Source organism: Hippoglossus stenolepis, chromosome 12 (assembly GCF_022539355.2).
Source record: "Hippoglossus stenolepis isolate QCI-W04-F060 chromosome 12, HSTE1.2, whole genome shotgun sequence".
In the NCBI taxonomy this organism is placed as follows: Eukaryota; Metazoa; Chordata; class Actinopteri; order Pleuronectiformes; family Pleuronectidae; genus Hippoglossus; species Hippoglossus stenolepis.
In genome coordinates this window covers 19,923,891-19,950,068 of record NC_061494.1, presented here as the reverse complement: position 1 = coordinate 19,950,068, position 26,178 = coordinate 19,923,891, and the positions used below count along the sequence as shown (strand labels likewise).

At 39.9% G+C, this 26,178-nt stretch overlaps 2 protein-coding genes and 1 non-coding gene across 3 annotated transcripts; 2 read left to right on the top strand and 1 right to left on the bottom strand.

The window, feature by feature from the left end:
• The first annotated feature begins 1,144 nt into the window (after positions 1-1,144).
• On the top strand, positions 1,145-1,217 carry trnar-ccg. The gene has a single exon. It is a non-coding gene; the product is annotated as a tRNA-Arg (tRNA).
• Positions 1,218-7,759: 6,542 nt separating this feature from the next.
• LOC118119148 (vasoactive intestinal peptide) lies at positions 7,760-13,782 on the top strand. The gene is made up of 6 exons (XM_035172863.2): positions 7,760-7,980; positions 8,833-8,937; positions 9,540-9,644; positions 10,820-10,945; positions 11,444-11,555; positions 11,947-13,782. Coding segments are annotated over exons 1-6 (459 nt in total). The 5' UTR covers positions 7,760-7,978; the 3' UTR covers positions 11,956-13,782.
• A 7,467-nt stretch (positions 13,783-21,249) lies between these two features.
• On the bottom strand, positions 21,250-24,957 carry fbxo5 (F-box protein 5). Its single transcript, XM_035171718.2, has 6 exons — positions 24,807-24,957; positions 23,461-24,088; positions 23,054-23,224; positions 22,792-22,882; positions 22,352-22,561; positions 21,250-21,952 (listed from the first exon to the last, which is right to left on the bottom strand). The coding sequence occupies exons 2-6, from the start codon at positions 24,042-24,044 to the stop codon at positions 21,692-21,694; spliced, it is 1,317 nt and encodes a 438-aa protein (XP_035027609.1). The 5' UTR covers positions 24,045-24,088; positions 24,807-24,957; the 3' UTR covers positions 21,250-21,691.
• Positions 24,958-26,178: the final 1,221 nt, after the last annotated feature.

Genomic DNA, 26,178 nt, shown 5'->3' with positions numbered 1-26,178 from the left:
ATCGGCGCCGAGGAGGAGGGGAGGGTGGCGCCGATTGGCTGGATTCACCGAGGTCCCAGTTTCATCCAGATGGTGCTCAATGGCCCCGCCCCCCTCCAACATCTGCTCGCCTCCATCATCACATCCTGAGGAGCAGATTAGATTACTAGATTAGAAGTGAATCAGAGGATTTTGAGGTTATTTTCTCTGAATAAACATCTGCTCCTGCTACTGTACAGAATAATACACATTATCTAATTTATATAGATAGATAGATAGATAGATAGATAGATAGATAGATAGATAGATAGATAGATAGACAGACAGACAGACGACAATAGATAGATAGATTGATAGATAGATAGATAGATAGATAGACAGATAGATAGATAGATAGATAGATAGATAGATAGATAGATCGATAGATAGATAGACAGATCAATCGATCGATAGATAGATAGATAGATAGATAGATAGATAGATAGATACTTTTGTCTAAAAAAATACTATAATATGAATCTGTTGTATAACGTGAACTATTTTCATATTGTAGACACACAGGCTGTGTACTGTACTGTCTCATGTAACTCCTCCTGCATCTGAGAAATCTAATTCAGCAAAAAGGGGGTCATGAAAAATTCCACCTGAGGGCGAACCTGGATTCTAGGTGTCACGGCTGCTGATGGATGTCGCACAACAACAGGGATTGATCTGACTGAGTTAACTCTCAATATCAGTGCAGCTGCCAGGGTGTGTGTGTGTGTGTGTGTGTGTGTGTGTGTGTGTGTGTGTGTGTGTGTGTGTGTGTGTGTGTGTGTGTGTGTGTGTGTGTGTGTGTGTGTGTGTGTGTGTGTGTGTGTGTGTGTGTGTGTGTGTGTGTGTGTGGCAGAGAGAGAAACAGTGAAAGTATGCTAACTGTTAAATGTGATTGGAATTGTTATCGGAATAAAACATTTATAATTATTCTTCATGACTCACACTTTAGCTTTTGTGTATTTCAAATTTCAGTGTTTGAAGGTGACATCATCAGTCAAGTTTGTTCTTCCAATGCAAAATTAGAAATTGGTTTCATGTCAAGAGCACTGAATAAACTCATGTGGATCACAGGAAAACTACATTTTATGATTAATGCGCATTCTTGAACAAACATTTGGCATGAATATGAGACCCAGTGGCCTAATGGACAAGGTATCAGCCTCCGAAGCTGGGGATTGTGGGTTCGAGTCCCACCTGGGTTGTAAAATATTTGATAATAGATGGAAGGTAGTGATCAGAAAGGTACATATTCACATTTGCACTCAGATGAAGTAAAATATATGATTCAGATAGAGATAAGAACAGTGCATTGTTATAGCTCAACATGCGAACAGACTTCCTGCAGCATGTCAGGTGTTCTGGGTGAAGTCATCCTGCCTTAACAGGTGCTGGGATTTCATTACTGTTGGAGCATCTGTCTGTGGTGACGCACTGCAGTCGACTGCAGGACTGTGATAGAGACCAAGAGAGAAATGACTCGACCCTTGTGTGGTGTGATTTGTTGCGATTTGTTACTCAGCCAATGTTCATGGGTCCGTCTGACTTGTCACACAGGCGAAGTTATTTATCAGTTGTATTCCGTCCCCAATTTGCAGCTGGGAAAGAGTACGAAGAAATTTAGAAAACTTCCTGCATCACAGGAAAACTAATGTGGGAGCAGAGAGGTGAAGGTGCTTGAAATAGCAGCTACAGAAAGACAAAATTCAGACGGACACAGACGTATCCACACACAGATATATGCACACGCAAACACACACGGGAATGTGGATGTGTGTGTGTTGCACTAATTAAAGTCCCTAGATGTACGTAATGTCTGCCATGGGGCTGAATCCAGGCCAAATGTATTTATGCATTTAGTTCATTTAGGATGCGATGACGAGCTCTGGAGGTCTAATTGATCCGTACAGGAGGCCACACACCAAAAACAAGGCCTCCATTAAAGGAACCTCCAGGGACACATGCAGGCTGTGATGAGTGCGTGGAGCGAGTCTCTTATTGTTTGTGTTGCTCTGTGAAATGAAATATACATAAATACTGAAACCACGGACAGATCAGTGGAAACAGGAACATTGTCCAAGTTTTGGTAAAGTTGTGGGCAACCATCTGTGCAGAAGGTCAAATTTTTCCTGAGTTGTGAAGTCTCCCTTTAAAGCCCTTAACACCACCTCTGATGAAAAATATGTGTGATAAGGCATTTTTTGGTTTGTGTTGGATGATGTGTACCTTTTATTTAAATTCCTCAGTGGGACAAGTCTTATCTTGATTCATCAGCCAACTCAAATAATAGTTGTGTTTGATTTAGTTTCACTTGTTGATAATAAACTGTCATAACACAACAAAAGAATTGAATTTTATAAGGTTTGAAAACAAGAATCATCCCGAAATTAGTCAGAATAACAGAGTCTTCTTGCTTCAGCTGTTTCCCACAGCTTCCAGTCAGTTTTAGTTTCATATCTATAAAAATAACCACAATTTCTACCACGGTTGTCACAAACTAAAACTGGCAGGCATGTCCACAAAGTTCTGTCCAGTTTCATGTACGGAGGGAAACTGTGCGTCCACAAGATTTATGTTGAAGACAAGTCATTTGCATTACAACATTAATATCGCTCATTTCCCAGATTTCATCCGGCTGTGTTGACCCATTGTCTCCACTTCCAGCTCTGAACCGGTCTCCTGCCGCAGTAAACCAGGTTCTGCCATCAGGGGAGCTTAGCTGTAATTTATCAGACTAATCTCCTCTGGTTGAGGAAGGCAATCAGTCACCAAACCCAGATGGGTCCACGTCGAGCCAGGAGGAGAGGAGTCTTCCCACATGGGAGACGGAAACCTGTTTGACACCGGCACCTATGACGACATTCCAGATGAGTGTAGAAGGCCGAGGGACGACATGACACTGTCACGTCTGCACAAACACTGTTAGTATGATGGTGCAGAGCTACGGGAATAATACAGTAATGTATGGTGATGCATGTCCAATATTTTTCTATAGATTCTATTTTTAGTGTAAAGTTTATATCACACACAAACCTTTAATATTTCCAGAGGGGTTAATGTTTCGCTCTATTTTAAAACAGTTTGCAGTAGATCCAGTATATCAGCCATTATACTGTATGTAAATATCCACACACAGTAGAAAAAATCTACTTTGTTTCATTAGTCTTGTTTTAAAAGGGGGCATTAAAAGTTTTCCTCACATGAGCTTAAGTTTCTTTATGTATCCAGTGATGGTTTATTGATCCAGACGAAATTATTTTTTTCTGTGAGTAAAATGTCACATTTAGTTGTGGCAGCTTTAGTTGTGGTATGTGCTCTCTATAGCTAAAGTCCAGATATAGATATATGTCCAATTTTGAGCTATAACTTTTACTAAAACAGTGTTTTTATGGCTCTGTATTTACGTATTTTGGAGGCATGTAAAACCCTTAACTAGGTTTATATAGAAGACTGATTCTTATAGTTTACAGTCCCTCAAGCAAATAAATGAATGAAACAATTACACCGTTTTATGTTCTTGATTCTTTATGTTCTGTTTTAAAAACCTACTTGAAAACTTCCTAACTTACTGTTGATCAACCATGTTTTTCTTCCATCCCTTTCCCTCAGTCACACTCGTGTCTTATCTTTGCCTCAGTTTACGTCTTGGATACAATCTCAATTTCACACTTTTTCTCTGGTCATTTATTTCTATCTTATCTCAGGGTCTTTACTCCATCGCTCCACCTGTGCTCTCGTAAGAGGGAGCGACAGACAGAGAGCGCTCGGTGAGTGTGGTCCGGCTGCCAGCAGTAATCTGCCATCAGAGTCGTCACTCTGCGGTTTGCTAATTGGATAATGTGGCACAGAGCAGGCACTCAGCGAGCCAGGGGATTCCCCTCGTCACACAGTCTGGTGGGAGAGTCGTGATGCAAAGTGTCGCATTATGGAGACATCCACCATTTGGACCCGAAACTACATTCCACCACTGATTTTCAACACATGTAGTTTTTATTTAATATAACTCGTAGGCTAAAAGTAGTGAGTACAACAGGAGTACTAATAATATAATATTATAAAACGTCCTTGTTATAAAAAGAAACAACCACGACTTACAGTTTGCAATTAAGAAAAAAACATTCCCATCACATAGGCACAAAAAATAAGTTTTAACTCTCAAATAAATATCACATTATTAATAATATGATATATCCAGAAACTTTCACTGAGAACATTGACTAAGTTAGAAGAGCTGATGTTTACAAGCTCTGACTTTATCTGAAAATAAAAACCAGGCATTTTTAATTGTAACCTGAAATGAATGAAACTTATTAAATATTTACATTAAATCCATGAAGACAGATTAGATAATTCCACTAAAGTCTCGTATGAAGCTTTATCTGTAGAAGTGGATGTGATATTAGAAGTAATGACAGTGGTAACAGTAATAGGTAGTTAATTACTGGTGGTATCAGTGGTGATCAATGTGCCGATAAGAAAATAGAAGACGTTATACTCTTCGTCATCTTCAGTTCTCTGTGTTGTACAGACTCGAGTCTGTTATTTGTCCATAGGAACTTTTTTTTTCTCTCTTTCATACATTCCATCAACATCATCATAATAACGCTGATGTTTCCTCCATCAGCTTCCTCTTCCTGCAGGGATCTGTCTCCAATCACTGCTGTCAATTAGACCAGCTCCTTCTCCCATGGACTTCTGCGTAATCCACTTTCTCTCTGGACTGATCACATTAAGGTTCCAATGGTGCCATCATGGTTGAGTAGAGGTCGGAGGAGGAGGAGGAGGAGGAGGTGGAGGTGGAGGAGGAGGAGGTGGAGGAGGAGAGGTGAGGAGGAGAGGGGGGTGATCTGCTGACTGGGAGGAGATTTCAATGACCCATGAAGACCAGATACACTGTTGTCATGATGCAGAGGTCAAATAAAATCCGTGCTCATCATCATCAGCTACGCAATCACACATGCAAACATAAATGAACCATATCAGTGAATCCTTTACGTGTATCATTTTGCTGTGTTAAAGAAAATCTGAAATGGACAACACATTAAACCACGATCATTATATTAATTCACGGGACACGGGTGGGAGCACTGGCTGAAACACAATACCACTTATGTAGGGTTGAGTTGGCAAACAGCAAAAATCTTTTCACATTGAGCAGACGATATTTGGCTCTTGAGCTGCTGAATGTGTTCATCACATGCTCGCTGCTGATTGTGTCTGACAGGAAGTGAACAATGTGTTTATCGGGGCTGAAGATGTTTGTCCGCTGCGGCCAAAAACAAGGTTGATGAGTTGAGACCGAACCGAAACAGTCAAGATGGGAGCTGTAAAATCTAAAGAACGAGCCGATAGACCTGTGGCGTTAAGATAGCTGCAGAGTTGGTTCATCACCTTTTATATTACAAGTATATTCTTTATACGATTCTATTTTCTATTATATATATTCTTTAATAAAACAACATTGATCAGAGCAACTTAAATACAAATAATCAACTATGTGAGCGTGCGATTCCTGAAGTGCAAATCCATTAACCCTGAAAGTCAGATCCAGAGGTGCATCTTTCTTTCCAGATGTGGAGTTGATGACGAACTGACTTCATAAATTCTCTGTTTAAAGGCCTGTGTGCTCCACAGTGAGCAGGTGTTGGTACAGAGCTGTGTCGTCTGATGGTGCAGACCAGACACTGTATTCAGACACCCAGATGTCCCGACAGGAACAAAAGTCAGATTTCACAAATCACAAATTTATCTCAGGGAGTTTAACAATCTGTACAACACTTCACAGCAGCCATAATTTATTCAACCATTCAGGGGGGGGGCGGGAAGGGCATAAATCTGAAGAAGAGCAACAGAGCAGGGATCCCTCTTCCAGACAATACCTGCACTCGGAGCAAGGTATTATATCGACTGCAACTTTAGTTAAGTTAGTTAGGTTTGATTGCTACATTAGTTAAGTTAGTATGTAATATGTAATTCAAGGTAAATGTTGATTTGTTTCAGGCAAATGTAAATTTAGAGGATATTTCATGAAACTCTCCGCTGCCACAGAAAGCTGGTCCCATGACAAATGTTTGTGGTGAATAGGAAACTCTTGAGTTTGTCAAATCACTGTTGTCAGAACAATATGATCAATATTATTAAAGTTCCAGGATGAACTATCGACAAAATATTCTCCATCGGCGTAAAAATATATCAATAAAAATCAATAAAACATCAATTGAAACCTCTTAAAATCAACTGTTTTATTAATGTGAATATTACGTTTCTATCTATTGATGCGTTTATCGTTTTTATGCCACTATCACGATGGATGAATGAATGGATGGATGGATGAATGGATGGATGGATGGATGAATGGATGGATGAATGAATGGATGAATGAATGGATGGATGGACGGATGAGGTGAGTACCGGCCGACATCACAGCTAATTCATGTGCTGTGCTGGCAGCAAATCAGTGTCATCAGGGACACTGTGGGTGGATTGGGAGACACTTCAGTCCTGCGTGGTCTTTTATAAAAGCCCAACACAACCTGAAATATAAAACCGTGCCAACACCTTCTAAATATAATGTTATTGTGTTTCTTCCACCTGCAGGATCAATATGTCTTTATCTCCCATGTGGGGGTAAACAAATAGGTGGGAGGGCAGCAGCAGGATTTTTGATTACATTGTTAGGGAATTAAGAATTTGTGTCATCGCATGACAATGCATGGGATATAAAAGGAAATGTAAAATTAAGCTTTAAAAAATATGTATATTTTCAGTCCAATACATTGCACACAAATCTATTTTTATCACAATAACCATGCAGGGCCATTCAAAGTGTGGTACCCTGTGACCTGTCTTTTAAAACGTTTGCACAAATATCAGGTTCTGGTTTATTTATATTTTAAATAAAAACTTTATACCATGTATTTACAATGTGTTTAATAACCCAAGGTCAATGTAAAGTGCATATAACACATCAAACCTTTAGTTTTGTTAGTATGACAGCGTTGGATTGTTATTTAACATCCCAGAAACTCGAGAACAAGAACAATCTGACAACCAGAAAATATTACAAGGTAATTCTGGACCTTTTTAACACTCAATAGATTTCTCCATAGGACAATCATCGGTATACACATTACTCTAAATGTGTAGACATCAACACAATGGGCTGTAGCTGTTTGTAGTGTGAATGCACCCCCGAGACTGAAAAAGAGGCTTGTAAAACGTACAAAATATTGACTTAACTTTGCACAAATCACATTTAAGCTGAGGTTTGTCAAAAATGTATTCACTAACTGTCTATCTCCACAATCATCCTTTTGGTCAGTATATATGTTAATAAAATAAATTAATAAGGGATAAAACCGTGTCCAAAGTTTATCACCTTTACCCCAAAAGCTCCCTGTTCACAGAAGGTATATGGAGATGTACAGCATCTTTGTCATGGATATTATATTTCTTGAATCTCTTTAATAAACTTGTTTTATTGAATGTAACTTAACTAGATTGGATCATTTTTGGCCCTGTAGCCGAAAACTTTGAGTGCAACTTACACTCTTCTATGTTTCCTGTCCAGTTTCCAGTTACTCACATCCTCCCTGCAGCTGACCCTTGATGTGATGGGAGATGAGAAATGATCAGATGAGTCAACCCTGGCCGTATAAATGTATTATTCCTACGATTAATTGGAAGAAAACGACAAAAACACTCCCCACTAATTTCACCATAGGTCTGTTTGGTTCCGACTGTGAGCGAGTCTAATGACGAAGGCAGCGACCTACTGACGTCTCGAGCCCCTGATTGAATGATGTCCCCTCCTGCTCTGTGAGAAACATCCAGGTGTATAAAACAGGAGCGGAGCCACAGACCGAGCAGAAGGAGACAGTCAGGAAACGGCGGATCATCAGTGGACATACAGTGAGATCAGGACTTTGGAGGAAGAGCCAAACGCAGACAACTTTCTCCAGAGCACATGTAAGATTTCATTTTTACATTCAAGCTATTTTTTTTAAAGATTTGATTGAGACAGTGCGTCCACTTGATCTCCGTTTTTTTGGTCGTTTTGAACTTTTTACGCGCTCCAAACGGGTTTTGGATGAGAATTTACAAACGAATGTTGCTGAGTTTTATGTCGAATCAATTGCTCGTTGTAATTTAAGCAGCAGTTTCTACATATTTACTTTGGATTTTGGTCTTTGGCGGCAGCTAAATTGCAGCGTCTCCACGGAAGATGTCCAACGATACTCACCGCGCTCTGCGTAATTACGCATTGGTATTTTTCTTTCCTCTGTCAGAATTCACAGTAAATCGAGAAGTTTGCCAGAGATCAATGTTCTAAACGTTCTTAGTGTCAAATCGGTTTTGTTTCTTTCAAGAGACAAGTAGCGATTGGGAAAAGAATCAAAGATCTGTATTGTTAAAACCTTTACTAATCTGGGAAAACGCACATTTCAACAAGTACATTTATTCCTAGATTTAGTGGAACACCTTAAAGCCTGACGCGTTTAAAAATGAGCCAACAGAGCTGCAGTATCTACGAAGTGTGATAGAATATTTAGCCCGGGACCGAGCCGTGCGTAATTACGCATTGGATTCTTTTACTGCGTTTCCAAACGGCTCCTCGTGTCTAAACTACTCTTCTTTTCTGCTACAGAGCAAATCACCAGTTGTTTACGACCTGACTGTTGTAAGATAATGTATAAAAAACCCACAGGGTTCGTGGGGAGTGGATAGTGTCAGATCTTCTTTCCATCGATTGAAATGACCTGGAATGCTCATCGTGTTCAGGTTGGAGGGAGAATAACCAGTCAACGTTTCCACCCTCAGGTGTAAAGCGATGTTACAACGGACCGGCCCCCAGCTGCTTCTCCTAATAGCCCTATGCAGTGTGTTGTACTCCCGGACTCTGAGTCTGCCATACACATCCATGAGGTGAGGGGAAACCTGTGTTCTTTCTACCACAGAAAAAAAAAAAAAAACATCCAGCGCTTTATAATCAGACCTGTGGATGGATTTGACTCCTGCTCCGGTTCATTCAAACGGCAATTTCTGCTTTTTAAATGCTTGTTGTAATCACTAATGTCAGAAATAACACATTTTAAAATTGTGTCTCTTTATTCTCGTGAAGTCTAGTTGATGCCAAAGGTCGTAGATCACAGGTATTTGGCACAAAGATAGAATAATTGCAATGTGAACAGAGGAAACCTGCCTCAATAATATGAGTAGTTCATTTTCTATAATCTGTCTATAATCTATTTATAATAATGTGTAAAGAGACTGTTAATACAGGTAATAGCCTGTTCTTTTACCTAATTATTAAATAAACCTGCTAAGACTTTACATGTAATCAGTAGAATTAGATGAATAAGTACAAAAGTCTCCTGCGTAAAAACCAAACCTCCTTTTAGTGCGATTATAAACCAGGACATCACCAGAACTGGAGCCGGTGCGCGTCCATTCCGCATCTGCAGCTGTTGTAATCCATCAAATGTGCTCAGACTTTAATGCAGCTACTGTCCTGTGATGCTGTACAGACCGACGAGACACGCAGACGGTCTGTTCACCAGCGGATACAGCAAGCTCCTGGGGCAGCTCTCAGCGCGGAGGTACCTGGAGTCTCTGATCGGAAAGCGGGTCAGGTAGGTGACCTTCCCCGTCCGCAGAGCTCCGGAGGGCGGAGAGAGACACAGGCAGGGGACGAGGCTGGATTTAGCTTTGGAGTCGAGCGCAAAAGCAAAACCTCGAGTTGTGCTCGTTTATTTATTGGCAAATTGGTTAATCATGTTTATAATATTTGGATATTGTCAAATTCCAGGTCTAAGCTTCATAAATTGAATAGTTTGACCTGACAAACCCAGAGTAAAATAACATTTAGAGGCCAAAGGCTTCAAAGATAGTTTCAGATCCATGAAGCCAACTTCAGCCTCCTCCTCTAAAGAACTGATGATGTTAATCTGAATGCATACTGATGAATTCATGAGGAATTTGACTTGGTGGGTAATTGTTATGGGAACAAAATGCACACTTATTTATAAAAGTATAGTTGACACAGTGATAAATATGAGGCATTTTCATTGTTGTGGACAACATGAAGAGGTTAAAGTAGAAAATAAGTGTAGATTCAATGTAAATAGATGCAGAAGTTTTTATTTTCAATGTCTGGTTTCGCTTCACAAATGAGCAAACTTTCATTGTGCAACATCGTGTTCGTTGAAAGATTCGGGCTTTTCTAATTTATCAGTTAACAGTGTTAAAAAAATATTCAGAAATTTCTATCAAAACATTCAATGCTTGATGAACTGTCACAAAGTTCTTGATAAAGCAAACATAAAAAATCTGATTTGATTCCCCAAATTTCATCAACGGCATTTTTAGTTCCTGTTCTCTGTTGAATCAAGTGAAATAGGAATAAATGATGTAAAAGTTTTTTGATTAAAAAACACATTTAGAAACTTTTAAATCTGTCTTTCCAAAATAATGAACATGTAAGTTTCGCTGTAGGAAAGAGGTGAAGTTTTATCTTTACTGTTTAGTGTCAAACAGAGAGGACCTGACATTTACAATGAAAGGACCCGACCTGCTTGATGATGCATTTTGTAATCGACTAAACATTTTTAAAGGTTAATTTATGCCATTAATGCGTCATTACATGTTTCTTATACAGCCAGGAGGGACATACACACACACACACACACACACACACACACACGATGAATCAGATCCTGATCTGCTCTGACTTTGTTGCCCTCTGACCTGCGGTGACACTCATACCTTCACTCTTCTCTCTCTTCCTCCTGATCTCTCCTCTGTGCAGTGACGAGCTGATGGAGGAGCCAGTCAAGCGTCACTCAGACGCCATCTTTACAGACAACTACAGCCGCTTCCGCAAACAGATGGCCGTCAAGAAATACCTGAACTCAGTCTTAACAGGGAAGAGAAGGTACGAGTCCTCCTGAGACCTTTGTCTGTGAAACGTGGTATCATTCAGTCACCATTTGATGACTGTAGGTAAATAACTTCCACCTGCAAATGTATAATAGCTCAGGCATCATCTGAAGCTACTGACAATACCATAACTTTGCCTAAAAAAATCATTCTAAAATCATTAGTAACCTGTGCAAAGCTTATCAAATATGGTAAATTATCTGTATTCATGGTCGCCTTCTCCTTTAAAATTTATCCTGAGAGTAATTTTAATGTATATATAAGAATGAATGAAGGTAAATCATCCGTGATTGTAAAAGAAATGCTCATTGGATATAATAATTCTGCAGAAAATGCAGATATACAATACATTGTAATGTATGTTTGAGTGATTTAAGCCTGTGAGGCATTTCTTTATGTTTCCCCATTATCTCTTTTCTGATTGTTTGAGATACTTTTCAAAGTTTTGCTTCAAATAAAATAATGTGGAACAAATCTTTTCGTCTTCAAACAGCCTGGAAGACCCTGGAGCCAGCGACGCAGAAGAGTCCAGGGACGAACCCAACACCTTCCAGGAGAGCTACGACGACATCAATGTAGATCACCTCCTAAACAACTTTCAACTGGTGGGTGCTGACACACACACACGCACACACACACACACACACACACACACACTTATACACACTTGCACTAATAGAAGCGTGCACCTCATTGATATATTGAAACATTCCTTAACCTAATTATAACTTTAAAACCTAAAACAATGTCTTAACTGTTCTTTAGAGAAGTCACAGAAAAACCTTCACTTTCATAATATGTCCTCAATCTGAAACTCAGATTTCTCCTCATAGAGACATAAACACATTAATGTCCACATACATTTTAAGAAGTTAACAAACTTATGAGGACACACTAACATTTGAACAATCCTGAATCAGTAAATCTCGTCTCAGTCAGATTGTCGGTTGTTCCAGATGAATAACGTCTCTTCTTCTCCCCCTTCTTTCCCTGCAGCCACTTTGAGGAGGGGCCTGCGTTGAATACCTCAACTCATCCTCATCAAACCGCCCATTCCAAAAAAAACAACACCGTGTTAATCCAAAGGACAGTCAAAGTCAAATGAACCAACGATGATGTGTTTCTCTATCTATCCATCCACACCGTACATGTTTACACTGTATATACACAGTATATATACACACAATACTAATCACTAAAGATTTGTGGCTCAACGAGTTTTTTTTGGGGCCGAATCGAGCAACATGTGTGTCCACGAGCAGTTTGGTCAACCAGCGTTTGAAGATGGCGTCCGGTGACAGTTACCATGAACAGCAGTACCACATTTTACTTTATTTCTCAGATCAACGTTGTTCCATTGACTTTCAATGGAAACATTTGTGCCCTGATAGCTTTTGTAAGGAATCACCGTCGTGTTAAAACCGAGGGGGAATCTGTCCCGTTAACTTTCAGTCAAACATTTGAATGTCAGTAGAGCAGCATTTAGTTCTGATAGTACACCTTTACTATTGGTTTTCAGTGGATCTACTGTTTCGTTTTATGTTCGACCAACATTTGTTTAAATAGGAAAAAAATATTGAATTCATATGAATTTTCATGCGTAAAAGTTCCATTAACTTTCAATGGAGAACATGACCAGTTCCTCCTCAATGGGACACTGGCACCATGAGCTTTCAAAATGAATTATTGACTCCAACTGGAGCATGGCCCCATCACTTTTAATAGAAGTATAGTTATTTCAAACATGAATGTAATATTTGTCACTTTTTGTTTCAAGATTATTGTTGCACTATAAACTTTTAATGGAAATAGTTCCTGAGAGTAATTTTAATGGAATAAATGTTCCAATAAACTTGAGTGAAATTTGTTTGACCTGTTGAAGTTTAATTTTTAATGAAACTTTTGTCTGATTGATTCTCAGCATCACTTGTCAATATTTACATTGAATTTCGGTCGAGCACTTGTCCAATTAATATTTAATGAATTCTTTTACAATTCTTTTTTATTGGAATAGCTGCCTTGCAACCGATTGTACCACTGACTGAAACGGATCCACGGCCCAATTCACTCTTAATATGATTATAAGACTTTTTTATTATCCATTAAGTTTCAATGGAGCATTAAAAATCTTCATAATGTTTCATATCTGTCACCTTATTTTCAAGATAAGTGTTATTAGTTTTCAATGGAAACATTTCACCTAATCACATTTAATGGAATAGATTTGAGTAAAATTTAACCGATTGACATTTGACCTGTTGAACGTCAATGGAACATTGTTTTTATTTATTTCATCTATTTTCAGGGCCCCGATCTAAAACATGTGTCCAATTAACTTTCAATAGAACATCTGTATGATTGGGTTCTGATTCATTTTCTGCCAACTAATTGTTCCATTAACTTTCAATACAGGACCATTACTTTTCAGTAACATTTAAAACTTATAACCATCTACATATACAGTCATTACAATGGAGAATTTGATTGATGCATTGGGATGATAAAAAAAATGTTTAAAATGTAATGTACTATGACACACAGGACAATTAAATGGGACGTCTGTCATGTTAAATGTTCCATTCATTTTCAATGGTGCAATCATGATCTAAATGCTGAGTTGGTTGTGTTAGAGGATCCAAATGTGGTTATTTGTTTTTAAAAATAGATACAGGAGGAAGGAGGACACATTTTCAATGGACACAGATGCATATAATCACTTTATACTATCCACTATGTAGAGCAAAGAAGTTATAACTGTGCATAGACCTGCCTGTAGCGCATATAGTGATGTACACCACTCACCAAATAAAAGATGTTGGTTTATTTTTCAAAGCTGAGTTGTTTTGTCTGGCTGATTGTTTGACGATTTCATTAGTTTGAGGCTTATGTCGGCGCCTGACAGTTTCCAAAATATCGAAAGGAAACAAATGACCTTCACTTGTTATCCCTGGGTGTCGGTTCACAGACGTTAAATTCAGTGACACTGAGATGAAAACATCTGGGTCCGTGCTGAATGCGTTACTTTTGCCTTAAAATGCCACGTTAAATCTTAAAAACTGAGTCCGACCTCTTAGCAGCTTTCCCAGTGCTCGGAAAAGCAGGTTTGAGATCTACAGAAAAGTTTGGTTCGAATATCTCTTTCGGAAGGATCCATATATCACATTCAAATAGACGTGAGCAGCCAAAAGTGACACAAATATTCTCTTTTTGCCGAATGTCCTCATAGAAACAAAAAGAAAACAACTTCAAGGCAAAGTATTATCGATGGGAGCAACCCGTATTCTTTTACAAACAGTTTCCTCATTTGTTGCTCTGATGGAGGCTTTTTCCAATTCAGACACATGATGAATGTGGATGAACCTGATGGACGGCTTCGCTGGAGAGGTTGTGGGGCTGGAAGCATCAGAGCGAACCACTGAACTTCAGGACTCAGACTTCTCTTCATTTGAAAGGAAATTGATTGTTGTGGGTGTTTAGTCTTGAAACTGAAGGTCTCCTGCTGCGTGAAGGGATCCTTGTTTGTTTGATTCCCCTGTTTAGACATTCGATAAAATGTTCATTGAGGGAAAATAGGAAGGGAGAAGGATAAGTGAGCCAGAACACTTCAGCACCACGGACAGCGACACTCAGTTGTGTATTGACTTGGTTTAAACAAAGACATTTATGGTTTTGAAACAACTGCTCAGAGATCTGATCCAGTTTTCAGTTTTAAAAGCAGTTTTTATTCATTAGGGCTTTTTAAAATATTTCCAGAACCCAGACCAGACCATCATTGGAGTCATGTTCACTTAAAACAACAGTTGCCCATTGTTTTAGGAGCTGTATTCGCCTTTAATAAAAACAAATGACTGTATATAATCCAAACTTGTGTTATTACTAGTTTTGTCTTTCTATGGGATTTGCTGACAGTAACAAAGTTTAAGAGGATTTGCTCAAAAACTATTCAAACAAAACTCTACGTACAATTAGAACATGAATAATAAGATTAAACTACATTAAAACCTTTACTGTAGCCTCCAGAATACATTTCCTGTTGCACCTGTAAATCCGATTCAGCCAGTTTTCACGGTTTTACACGGTTGTGAGGTTGTTTATAGGTCTGATTGTAGAAATGCTTTCAGTCGTGTCGTCATTGCTTCGCACCATTAGCAGATTTCTCTGTCAGACCACTGAGAGTTTCCACAGCTCTGCTCTGTGACGGCTCCGCTAAGAGGAGGCAGGTGATGGAAGAGGCTCAGGTGTGAATGGACTGTTTGTGTTCACTCTCCTCATTAAAAAGGGTGTTTTCTTATTTTCTCTCTTTAATATAAATCCGACCGTCCTGAAAGAACCAGAGCATCTTGTCGTCTCGTGATGATTTAACCTTATTGGACCTCACATACCCATCTGCCAAATTCAGACCACACTCTGTAACATGTGTCCTGTTTGCTGCTCCCTGTCCGAATTAGTGACACGTTGGTTATTGATCCTATACATCACACATTTGTAATAATATTATCATTATATGCAGCTCATGAACACAAGGTGGAGCCTCTTTTATTATAAGAAAAGTGGGAAATATGTGGGTTTCAGTTTCTCTCTCTCAGTCTTATCGATGATCACCATCATTCTCCCCATGTAAACACAGGCAGGTAGGAATCAAAAGCAAGTGGAATGTGAATTTTAAAATAACTCAATACGCATATTCCTTCATATGTATGAGATTATCCCATAATATATACAACATATTCAACAATTGTATCTAATAATTAAATAATTGACCATGTAATTAACTCAAAGCTTATGTTATACAACTTTAAATGCACCAAAATTCAATGTAGGCTCATATTTATATGATGAGTTTAAACTAGTGGATTGAAAAACAACGTACACAGTAACTAAGGTTAATTCAGACTCAGGCTACAGATGAACCCGTTATATTCTCAGTTGTTGTTGCTGTCGTCAGCCATTTTTTTCCGCAGTGAAATAAGCAAACGCAAAACAGCGTTCCAATCCTCTTTCCTCCAAACAAATACTTTCCAGCGTTAAGTTAATCGCTCGCTCTCCCTGCTGTGACTCACTTTGTTTACAAGTGTCAAAATGGCAGCGGATATATGACTCATAAATGTCATAAGCAATGTTCTGCAGGGCTGCACCCGGATCAGCCCGTCCTATACTTAGAAGCAAATGTGTCAGTCTGCGAGGATGACACATTTAAAGGAATGTGCTGATTCAGCATAATATCGCTTTCAATCAGATGGCTTGTGTGGTAAAATAAAATAAAATAATTTTTGCATGTTTATTTAGGGGAGGAATGTTTGGGCTAAAAAATGTTTTGAAGAAATCCCCCTTTAATTTCAGAAACTCATTATATTATATAATTACAGACAAAAAGTGTTGCCACATCTTTTCCTGAATTTAAAGATTGCAAAACAAAAGTACAGTCATACATTATAATAGCAGGTCATAACATGATTAAACCTTATATGTTCAAAGACTATGAGTTATTATCACATGTGTGTGTCTGTGTCTGTGTGAGTCTTTGTGTGTGCACATTTAATTGACTGTTCCAGAGTGAAGCAGATAGATGTGTCGTCTGGTCAACGTGTGTGTGTGAGTGTGAGTGTGTGTGTGTGTGTGTGTGTGTGTGTGTGTGTGTGTGTGTGTGTGTGTGTGTGTGTGTGTGTGTGTGTGTGTGTTTGTGTGTGTGTGTGTGTGTCCAGGACATTTGTGTGATTATAGCCTGTTTTGTGGAGAGGCTTCATTCATTAACTCTCATCACTGCTCTGATCTTAATGGACCAAACGGAGTAAAAATAGAGAAAGTGCTGCAGCCTTTTATCACCACAGACTGTGTGTGTGTGTGTGTGTGTGTGTGTGTGTGTGTGTGTGTGTGTGTGTGTGTGTGTGTGTGTGTGTGTGTGTGTGTGTGTGAATCTAGGCTCTGTATCCTTTATATTGGTTATGACAACGTTGCCTAATCACCAAAGACAAATTCTACCAAAATGAACAAACTGATCTCGTAGGAAAATAAACATTTGTATGTTCATGCTTATGTTCCTCCAGCACTTGGTTAACTTCAGGGAATATTCAGAAACAGAAAACCCCCACAGTGACCACAGCTGCTCCCAGTTATGTTACCTGAGCTTCACCATGGGTTGGATTGTGGATAACGGCCCCAGCCTCCTCCTGGCCCCTGTTCATCGTTCAACTAAAACAGTGTCACCAAACCCATCCAGCCTGTGGTTGTGATCTACAGGTGACAGAAAACACATGAGAGACCATCTTCGTCCCAAACAGCCGATAATAAACTACATGTTCCCCCGTTTCCCTGGAGGTGATCGAGTGACAGCTTCATTTCAGGGCTTTTACAGTTCAGCTTTGGTGACATGCGGCCGATCGGCATGTGGACATCACTGTGAATCAGGATCACCGTCAACCTGACACACACACACACACACACACACACACATAAAGGCTCACATGGTCCGGAAGTTGCCCTGTCATACCCCCCCAACCCCCGCCCTGCCTCCTCTTTCCTTGGGCACAAATGAGCTATTTGTGCAAAATAAACAGAAAAAGCGTGAACTTCAAATGCTGAGCAGATAAAATGCGAAGAGCGTCGACAGAAGGAGGGATGACGGGAAAAAGACAGACAAAGATTTCCCCCCCTTTTTTTTCAACAAAATGTTGATGTGCAGCAAGTTGCTCTAAAGGCCTCAACGACACAGGAGGTGTCACTGCTCCAGGCTCCATTGTGCACCAATTTATTAACACACACACAGAGTGAGACGTGGAAGCCCTTTTACAATTAGCAGCCGGTCTCACTGTGTTGGAGATGTGTGTCGCTGCAGCAGCCGATCAATAAATCTGCCAGATAAATGATCCTGAGCCTCTGAGGGAGTGAAAGGCCACAGCACAGATTAATCAGCCGCCGCCGCCGCCACAGTGACATCAGCGGCTCTGACGTTTTACAAAATAGTCCATTTAGTTCCATCATCGTGACACTTTCTCACATGTTGTCGGTGGAAACCTGCTGCTCCTCTCGCTTTCACATCAACACACGTATCATATGTGTTGTTTTTTAAAGCCAACAAAACAGTCACGTATCTTCATTTGTCGGATTCGACCTTATGACGTAAGTGCTTTAAAATGACGTACGTTCTTATTTGACACTTTTGAAACTGAATTGACCAAGAGGAGGTTTGAATACAGGATTTTAAATGTAGCTGCTGTGGATGAAAACAAGACTATGTGAAAACAAGGGGCATCTTTAATATATGATTACATTACATCTGTAATTATGTTACTGTTCCTCCCTGGATGACAATAGAAATCTAACATAGCTGTTTGTTTTCTACTTCTGCTGCATGAGCATGCACCAGGAGCTAATGCCAAGTTGTTCATATTTCAAATTCAGTAGAAGACATGAACATGGGTGTAGCTTGTGAACTTGTAAAATGAGCTGCTCTGGTTTATGTGTTTAAGTGTTTGGAAATAAGTACATTCAACAAGACGATGGAGAGCGATGAACCAGAAAGAAGAAATAAATTATAGACCCGGACAAATGTCTGTGATTTATCACACACATATCGGCATTTCAATTTGCATTATGCGTCTTTAACAACTATTTTAGTTCTAATAAACAATTCAGGGGGAAAAACAAGCATTTATCATATTTTACGTAAAGAAATATGTTTCCCTTAATTCAAGTTCTATATATTTGGTTGTATTTGTATTTTCTTTTTTATGTAGCTATTCATAATAAATGTTATAAACTGTAATGTTTTATCGTGACTGTAACATATGAGTAACGGGGCAGAGCAGCATATTAAACATATTAAAGCCCACGTGCATTTTATTATGTGCTCTGTCATAACTAGTAAACATAGGACACTGGAAAGTATTTTATTTGCACGTGATGCTCAGACACACACGGAAGAGCAACAAGTGAATCCTGGTCCATAGAATTTAAACAGTATTTTCTGTGGAGCTCTAACAAGCAGCCACAGCAGCCAGCAGGATGCATCAGGCCATTCTGTGTTAAAAGTACACACTGTGCTGCAAACTGAGTGTTTTCCTGAGAAACTTGCAGGATGTCTCCACGTCACAGGACATCCGGCTGAACAGGGATCATTCCCACGCAGCAGCTGACACACGCATGAGAGTTGACGGATGTTTACATGTGTCATCACGACACACCAAAGAGCAGCTCAGCCACAGGAGGGACGGGCGGGAGACAAATGGGTCACGCTGCAAATGTCAGAGGTAACAGTCTAATGTCAGTGATGCTATTCGCAGCTTCTTCACTCCCCTAAACAAGTGATGACTGGTTTGTTAAGGGGAAAGTGGCAGAGGCCATTTTTATCCTGAGAGGAATTTCCCAAAAGCTTGTGGGTGGTTTAGATTCTTACTGAAGAAAAATTCAGATGTGTCACAACCTCAGGAGGTGCAGCTCACAGGGCATCACACCCGAGTGTCAACGACCTTTAAGAGAGAATGATATAACTTAAAAACTTTAAGGTTTTTACAATGATTTACTGTAAGAAAAGTCTTTGTCTCCTATAATGTGCTTGTGAAACATTAAAACTGTTTTCAGTGTCGCAGTTCTTTCACAGAACACAACAGTTCCTTTGAATTCAATCAAGCTGCAGCTCATTGTACACTCTGGATCTGTACCGGATTTGTTTCATCAAGATCCAGGAATTTTTCCCCTTGAATTTATGAAAATGTCAAAAAACGTAATCTTATTTGAATTCAATATTTAGATCCAGTCTTTATAAACAATAACATTTTAAGGATCTATATCTGGAGGAATTTAATGATCTTACCACCGAGATACAACCAGGATAGAACAACTTAAACTTATATAAATAAAGCTAAATATTTCTTACCTGGTCACGTATGGATTATATAATGGCGGGACTCAAAATGAAAGTAGTTCAGACGGCAAATTCAAATCAGCATAGTTGAGTTATTAAAAAATCAATGACATGAGAAACAAGGATTTTAGTGTCAACAGCAATTAAATGGAAATAAAAAGTAAACCAGGTAAAATAAGTAATGTGTCATCTACTGGGCAGTGGAGGCTCTAAGAACTCCACGTTTATTGAAAAATGCCTCTTTGGGGGGTAATCACCTTTGTATACTTGTACTATCGTATAAGATTCAAGAGTTTATTGTCATAAGCACAACGATTACATTAAGCAGTCGTTTGCAATGAAATGCTTGGGTCACAGGCTCTCTTTAACAATGCTCAGAATAAAAATATATATATATATATATAACGTATATAATATGTTGATGCATGTGAGCTTGAATATACGATGTGATGAATTATACTTCATGCAGTATTCAGGCAGTAATCCCACTGCACTTAATGATATTTTCTAGCATTTGTTTGTACATTACATACAAATTTAATCTCTGAACTTTCCCTATGAATCTTCTGACCTTTAGTTATTATGAGATGATTGAATCTCAGATTCTATGTATATGACTTTACTGAGGCTGAAAGAGAAACCGGCTCTTGTCTGATTTAATCTCTCCTGATGTTGATGGCTTTTCTCTGCAGCTGCAATATCGGTCAAAACCTGATCAACGCTGCCATCTAGTGAAATAAATCAGGATGAGACCTGGGCTAATAACACAAAGATTACAAAGATAATAAAAGTAGCAAATAGCTTAGTTTCAATTCAAATTAAAACAGTTGGATAACACAGACACATTTAAAACAATGCAAACTCTGCTCTTACTTTAAGAGTAGAGATATCAAGTCTTTAGATGTCTGGGAAAACTAATAGAAACAGGTCATTTTAAATATTATATTCAGCGTTATATGGTCAAATTGTTTTTACATTTTATTTTTGCGTGACAGAAGTGAGTCTAAAGCCAAAATATTTATACACTAACACTTTTGTGTATTGATTTCTGTACTCAAGGTATTTGTTAGGTAATGAAATTTAAACTGCAAAGCAGATCTCCCTGCAGAATGTGCAGGATCAGATGTCATGTAAACTGGGATAATGTCTAAAGTGTTTAAAATGTTCTTAATGAATCAGTCGACCTATAAAACTTCAAATATGTGCTCATCTCAATTTTCCTTTGTTCTGGACAATGTCTTTAAATGTTGTAACCAATCAACAGCCCAACACCCAAAGGGTCCGCTTCTTTGAGAAGCTGAAACGAATTTGGCTTATTAATAAGAATTAACATTCGTAGAAAAGTTCTTTCCAACTAATCACCTTCTCATGGTAAAATAAAACCCATATCTGACTTAACATCTGGTTTCAGCTCTTGGACAAATAAAGAAACTCAGGAAAACTGTTTAAATTTTATGAAAGATCTATTTACAGAAAAGACTTCCTGACATTTATTTAAAAGAAAATATATACACATACAAAACGATCTAAAAGTGACAATACAATACATGTACATCCATTTCATTTAAAACATGATTAAAATGTTACATTAGAAAGCATATCAAGCTCCATTTCTTTCTTTTTTGGCATCAGATTTGTTTGTCGCTCACGGACGACAACAGTTTTAGCCAGATGACACTTTTCTGGTTGATTGTCCCAGTTGTCTTGTAAACAAGTGCTTCACTCAGTGGATTGAGGTGTGTAGAGCCGGAGCTCTGAGTAATACTATATGGTGCTCGTACAGAAGCCACTTCCAGGCTCCCAGGCTGTACTTCGCTGTCAGAGTCACCCCCCCCCGACCCACAGTTAAAACCGTCCGTGAATAAAAACTCAATAAACCTGTCACAGGCGTCTGATGTTCCTCTTGCTGCGAGCACTACCCGGTAGGACCGGGGTCGCCCTGGAGGTGACGAAGTGGGACCTGGACTCCACCGTTCGGCAGGACGTCAAGCCGTGGAACGTCTCTTGGCAGCAGGTGCAGAAGTCAAAGAGACAGTTGAGGCGTGTGCACGTTGCCCGCTGGATCTCTGCTGAGTGTGTCGCTGGTGAACCGCAGCGCTTACAGCAACGCAGAGACTGGTGCTGCTTCAGGCTGTCGGCGGCCTGGACAGAGGAACAAAAATGTGCGCGTTTGTTAAAGCTGGAAATCAAAAGAATGATATGTACACTGCTGTATTCCCCATAGCTTGAAATGCATTGTTCTTACAACTGTATGTAAAAGCTATAGCACACCAAAGCTATTTTACCACCCTTTATACTAGGTTATCAATTAACAGACCAATAGGAAAGTGATCAGCAACCATTCAAGTAGTTTTTCTATCCAAAAAAAAAACGTATGGTCCCCAGCTCTAAAATGTATATGCTGCAATTCCTCTTCTTCCATGACAATAAAGTGAATATATCTGGGTTAAGTGTTAAATATCAAATGTTAAACCAAGAAATAAAAGTAGATTCAATCAATAAAAACAATCATCAATTCTAGTCCTTGATATCCAAACGCACCTGTATGAATTCTGTGAAGCGTGTAAATTGGGAATGGGGTGTGTTGCCCTTCTGCGGGGGAGTGATCCGTCTGTGGACCCTGCTACTTGTGGAGGACGATGATGATACCGTGCTGGAGGCCCGGGTCTGAATGCAGGACAGCACCACTCTGGACACTCCCACGTCTCTGGTAAGACCACAGTCGTGTTGTCTCAAAGAGCTCATTGACTCCTACAAAAAGAATTAAAAAAAAATATGAGAAATGCATTCATGTAACCACAAGCTGGATTTACTGTGATGTAGGTCCATGCATCGTTTCAGAACATGTAGTTTTAGCTGCGAGTCACACGTTAAGCTAAAATCTGAATGATGACAGGTACAAAAATAACGAATTCCTGTACAACCTGTGTTATATATTTTAAATTTGAGCAGCCTTGTGTGTGTTGTCTGTATTTCCTCACCCTGAGCGACTCCTCAGTCTGCAGACACCTGTTCGTACTTGTGGTATCTTCACCGATGATTCTCCTCCAGGTCCTGCTCACTCTCTTACAGCTGCAGGGTCAGAAAAGGTAAAGATGTGATGAATATAGACAAGAAAACAAGTGTGAAAAAAACAATTTCTGGCAAGTATCTACATTAAAGCACATGGCTCAGACTGGGTCTCAATCGAACCAGACACAATAAAATACAGATTTCAGCTGAGTCGAGTCTTTTCTATCGTACCTAATGAGGTCCATGTCTCCCAACAGGGCCAGGATGTTGCTCAGGATATTTCTCATGTTCCTGGACAGCAGATTTGCAAACATGTCGACGTACTCCCGTCCCATCTGGCGTCCGATCACCCGATCCAAGACATGGTCCTCGGCCACCTTGTCGACGATGCTCCAGTCGTACCTGAAATACAGGAAAACCACTTTAATTCCCTTGTTTACCTCCCTGACAGTTACACAGTGAAACTAAACTGCCTCAGGTACAGTACGAGTCGGCTGTTGTGGATCTGGAAGGGTTTTTATAGTTTGTCTCTAAATAAAGACAAACTAGGTATTTGTACTTTCCAGTGTAAATGATTCAATGAACGGGTGGACATACATTTGATGCCCAAGCTAAAATACTTTAGGGTGTAAATCTACCTCTTATTCTTGCGGTAGTTCTTGGCGAGCTCTTCACACACAGCCCGCTGGAACTTCAATATGGGCAGGTTGGGGTCACTGTGACTATCACAGGGTGTGGATGACAGTATTCTTCTCCTGGGACGATTCACGGGAGTGGAAGCTGCCACCACAGACACAGAGTGACCTGCTTTACATTTGGCGGGGGAGCTGTTCGGGGATATCGTCCTCTCTTGGTGGGTCGCAGAGAGCGGCAGCGACGCTCTGCTTCTCCCCTGGCTGTGGTCGTCCTCCTCGTCCCCGTGGTGCTCATCAATCTGGCTGTTTTGCAGGGACACATAGCCGCTGTCCTCCAGCCCCTCATCCAGAGTCCTGTCGTGCTCCCGGCTGCTGCTGTTCTCCTTGTTGTGGACCGGCCTGGTGTCGTTGTTGAGAGAGAACAACACCCTGGTCACAGCTGCAGGTGGGAACTGGGGTTTGATGGGGACTGGCTCTTTCAATGGGGAGGCTTTGACGTGTGGCACCTTGGCCCCAACAGCAGCCACAGTATCAGCACTCTTCTCCATGTTGCAGACTCTGGTGGTGTCGTAGCGAGGACACTTCATTGTGGCTTTGTGGGGGGTGAAACCTGCAGGATGTGTGGAGATTCCTGGATGAAGGAGACAGATGAAAGAGGAGGAGGGGGGGTGGGGGTGTTAGACCTCTGACAACATGGCTCCTCACATTGCAAAGCTAACGTAGCTCCCTCTAGCATCAAAGCTAGCTATGAAACAGGTAGAAACCCACACTGAGACGACACGTATACAACTGGACTTCAACTTAAACGTCCGGGTAAACATCTGAATGTGCTCACACACTCCGCCGCCAGATGTTTAACCAAACAAACGACGGGTTTTGGCGCGGCGGCGGTGGAGATTTGGCGGAAAGTTATCGGCGGTGACGTTGAATGTGCGGGAGACAGGAAGCCAGAATCATTAAAAGCATCTGTCAGTGTTTCCAACATCAACTTCTTCTTGTAATAAAAGCAAATGACAGTTAACGGGACAATGTTCGGTTGCATATAAACGTCGGGTGGTAGCCTCCATTTTCGCGCGTACATTAAGTTTGTAGTAGGAAGCGAGCTTTATTTACGAGCTCTTTGATTTTTTTTCCGCTTAACTCAACGTGTCAGTGGTAAATATGTCGTTAACTTACGAACAGTTTACGTTGGTTTGGTTAGTAGACATTCGAGTCCCGTAGCTCTACAGCCGGGAGTTAGTAGCGCTAAGCTAGCAAGCACCGTCCCTCCCGCTCGCTACCGTCGCCCACAGACCGGGTTAGTGTGAACCCTCCTGAGGGGATGTGAGCTGCGTGTCGAGGCTTCTCACCGTGGACTGGTGTCGTTATCCGGTGTGAACCCGAGCTTTTTCCCCGCTGAACCGAGCGGAGGGTCCGACTTGATGCTCCGCCGCTGAACTGAGACTCCGCCAGTCGCTGCTGGGCATTTGAAATCCGTGCGTAAAACGCGCCGGCCAATCACGGCACCGCGGGGTTCGGCCCTTTAAAGCATCGACCAATGGGAGCCGGGGTTGTAGCATGGTCGTAGTGACGTCAGCGCGTTTATAAACGTAGTCCCGCTGTTTTTTTCCCACCAGATATAAAACCTGCAAATCCGGAAGTGACGAATCTTAAACACTTTAGGGTTTTATTAGTAAAATGTTGAGGAACTGAATATTAAGATAGGAACTGTTTTAACTATTGTTTCGGAAACAAATAAAAAGAGACGCTATTTGTTTTATTATATAAATGATATTGACAGCAAAATACTTTTATCTTAATCGCTCAAAAGCTTAATAGTATCTTCATAGTTCAATTCATATTTTTATATTTTTAATATTACTTACACTTAAGTATTGCATGTTATGTATTACTCACTGATGCCTATTTTGAGTCTTGCTAGCAAATTTCCTCATTGTGGGACTAATACCTTATCTTATCTTATTTTAAAATACTACATTCACCAATGCAGATGAACTAAAAAAGAAACCCAGACACAGATGAATGGAAAAAGCATAAAAAATGTAGAAACTTGCAAAGAATAAAATATATTCCATAATGTCCTTTGCCACATGATTCATGGCGTATCTAAAGGTGACAGGGCCTTTTCTGTCCTGGCTCCCACCCCGTGGGAACCGTCTTCACTTAGTTGTGAAAAATGCAAAGTATTTTAACTTGGTCTAGTCCTGATGGTTCCATTGTTTTTGCCCTCTGTGAAGTTTTTATTCTTCTATTCTTTGTGTTTTACTCTGTGATTTCCTGTTTTTATCTTAATGTTTGTTTTATACATGCAGCAGCTTGTAACTTTGGTTTTGAAAGGTGCTTTATAAATAACATTTACTTACTTACTTACTTATTTACTTACTTAATATCTATAAAGTTGTTTTGTCTGTTTGAAAATACTCTGATTGTGAAACCACGTCCCTCTCAGTTCAGAACATGGATTCAGTCTCAAAGTTTTTATTGCATCTTCCCTTTACATTGTTTAACACAGGAATTGCTAAAGCAATAATATGCACAATTGTTTTTACAAGTGAAACCCAATTTCCCAATCTTTCAACAGCCACAGGATATTTATGATACGGTTACAATTTGTACTAACTACTCATAACTTTATTTTCCTTTACATTGTGCAAATATTGTTCATGAAATTCAAAGTTTAAACTGTTACGTGTTGCATCATCTCCCCTGAGACTGTGAAGT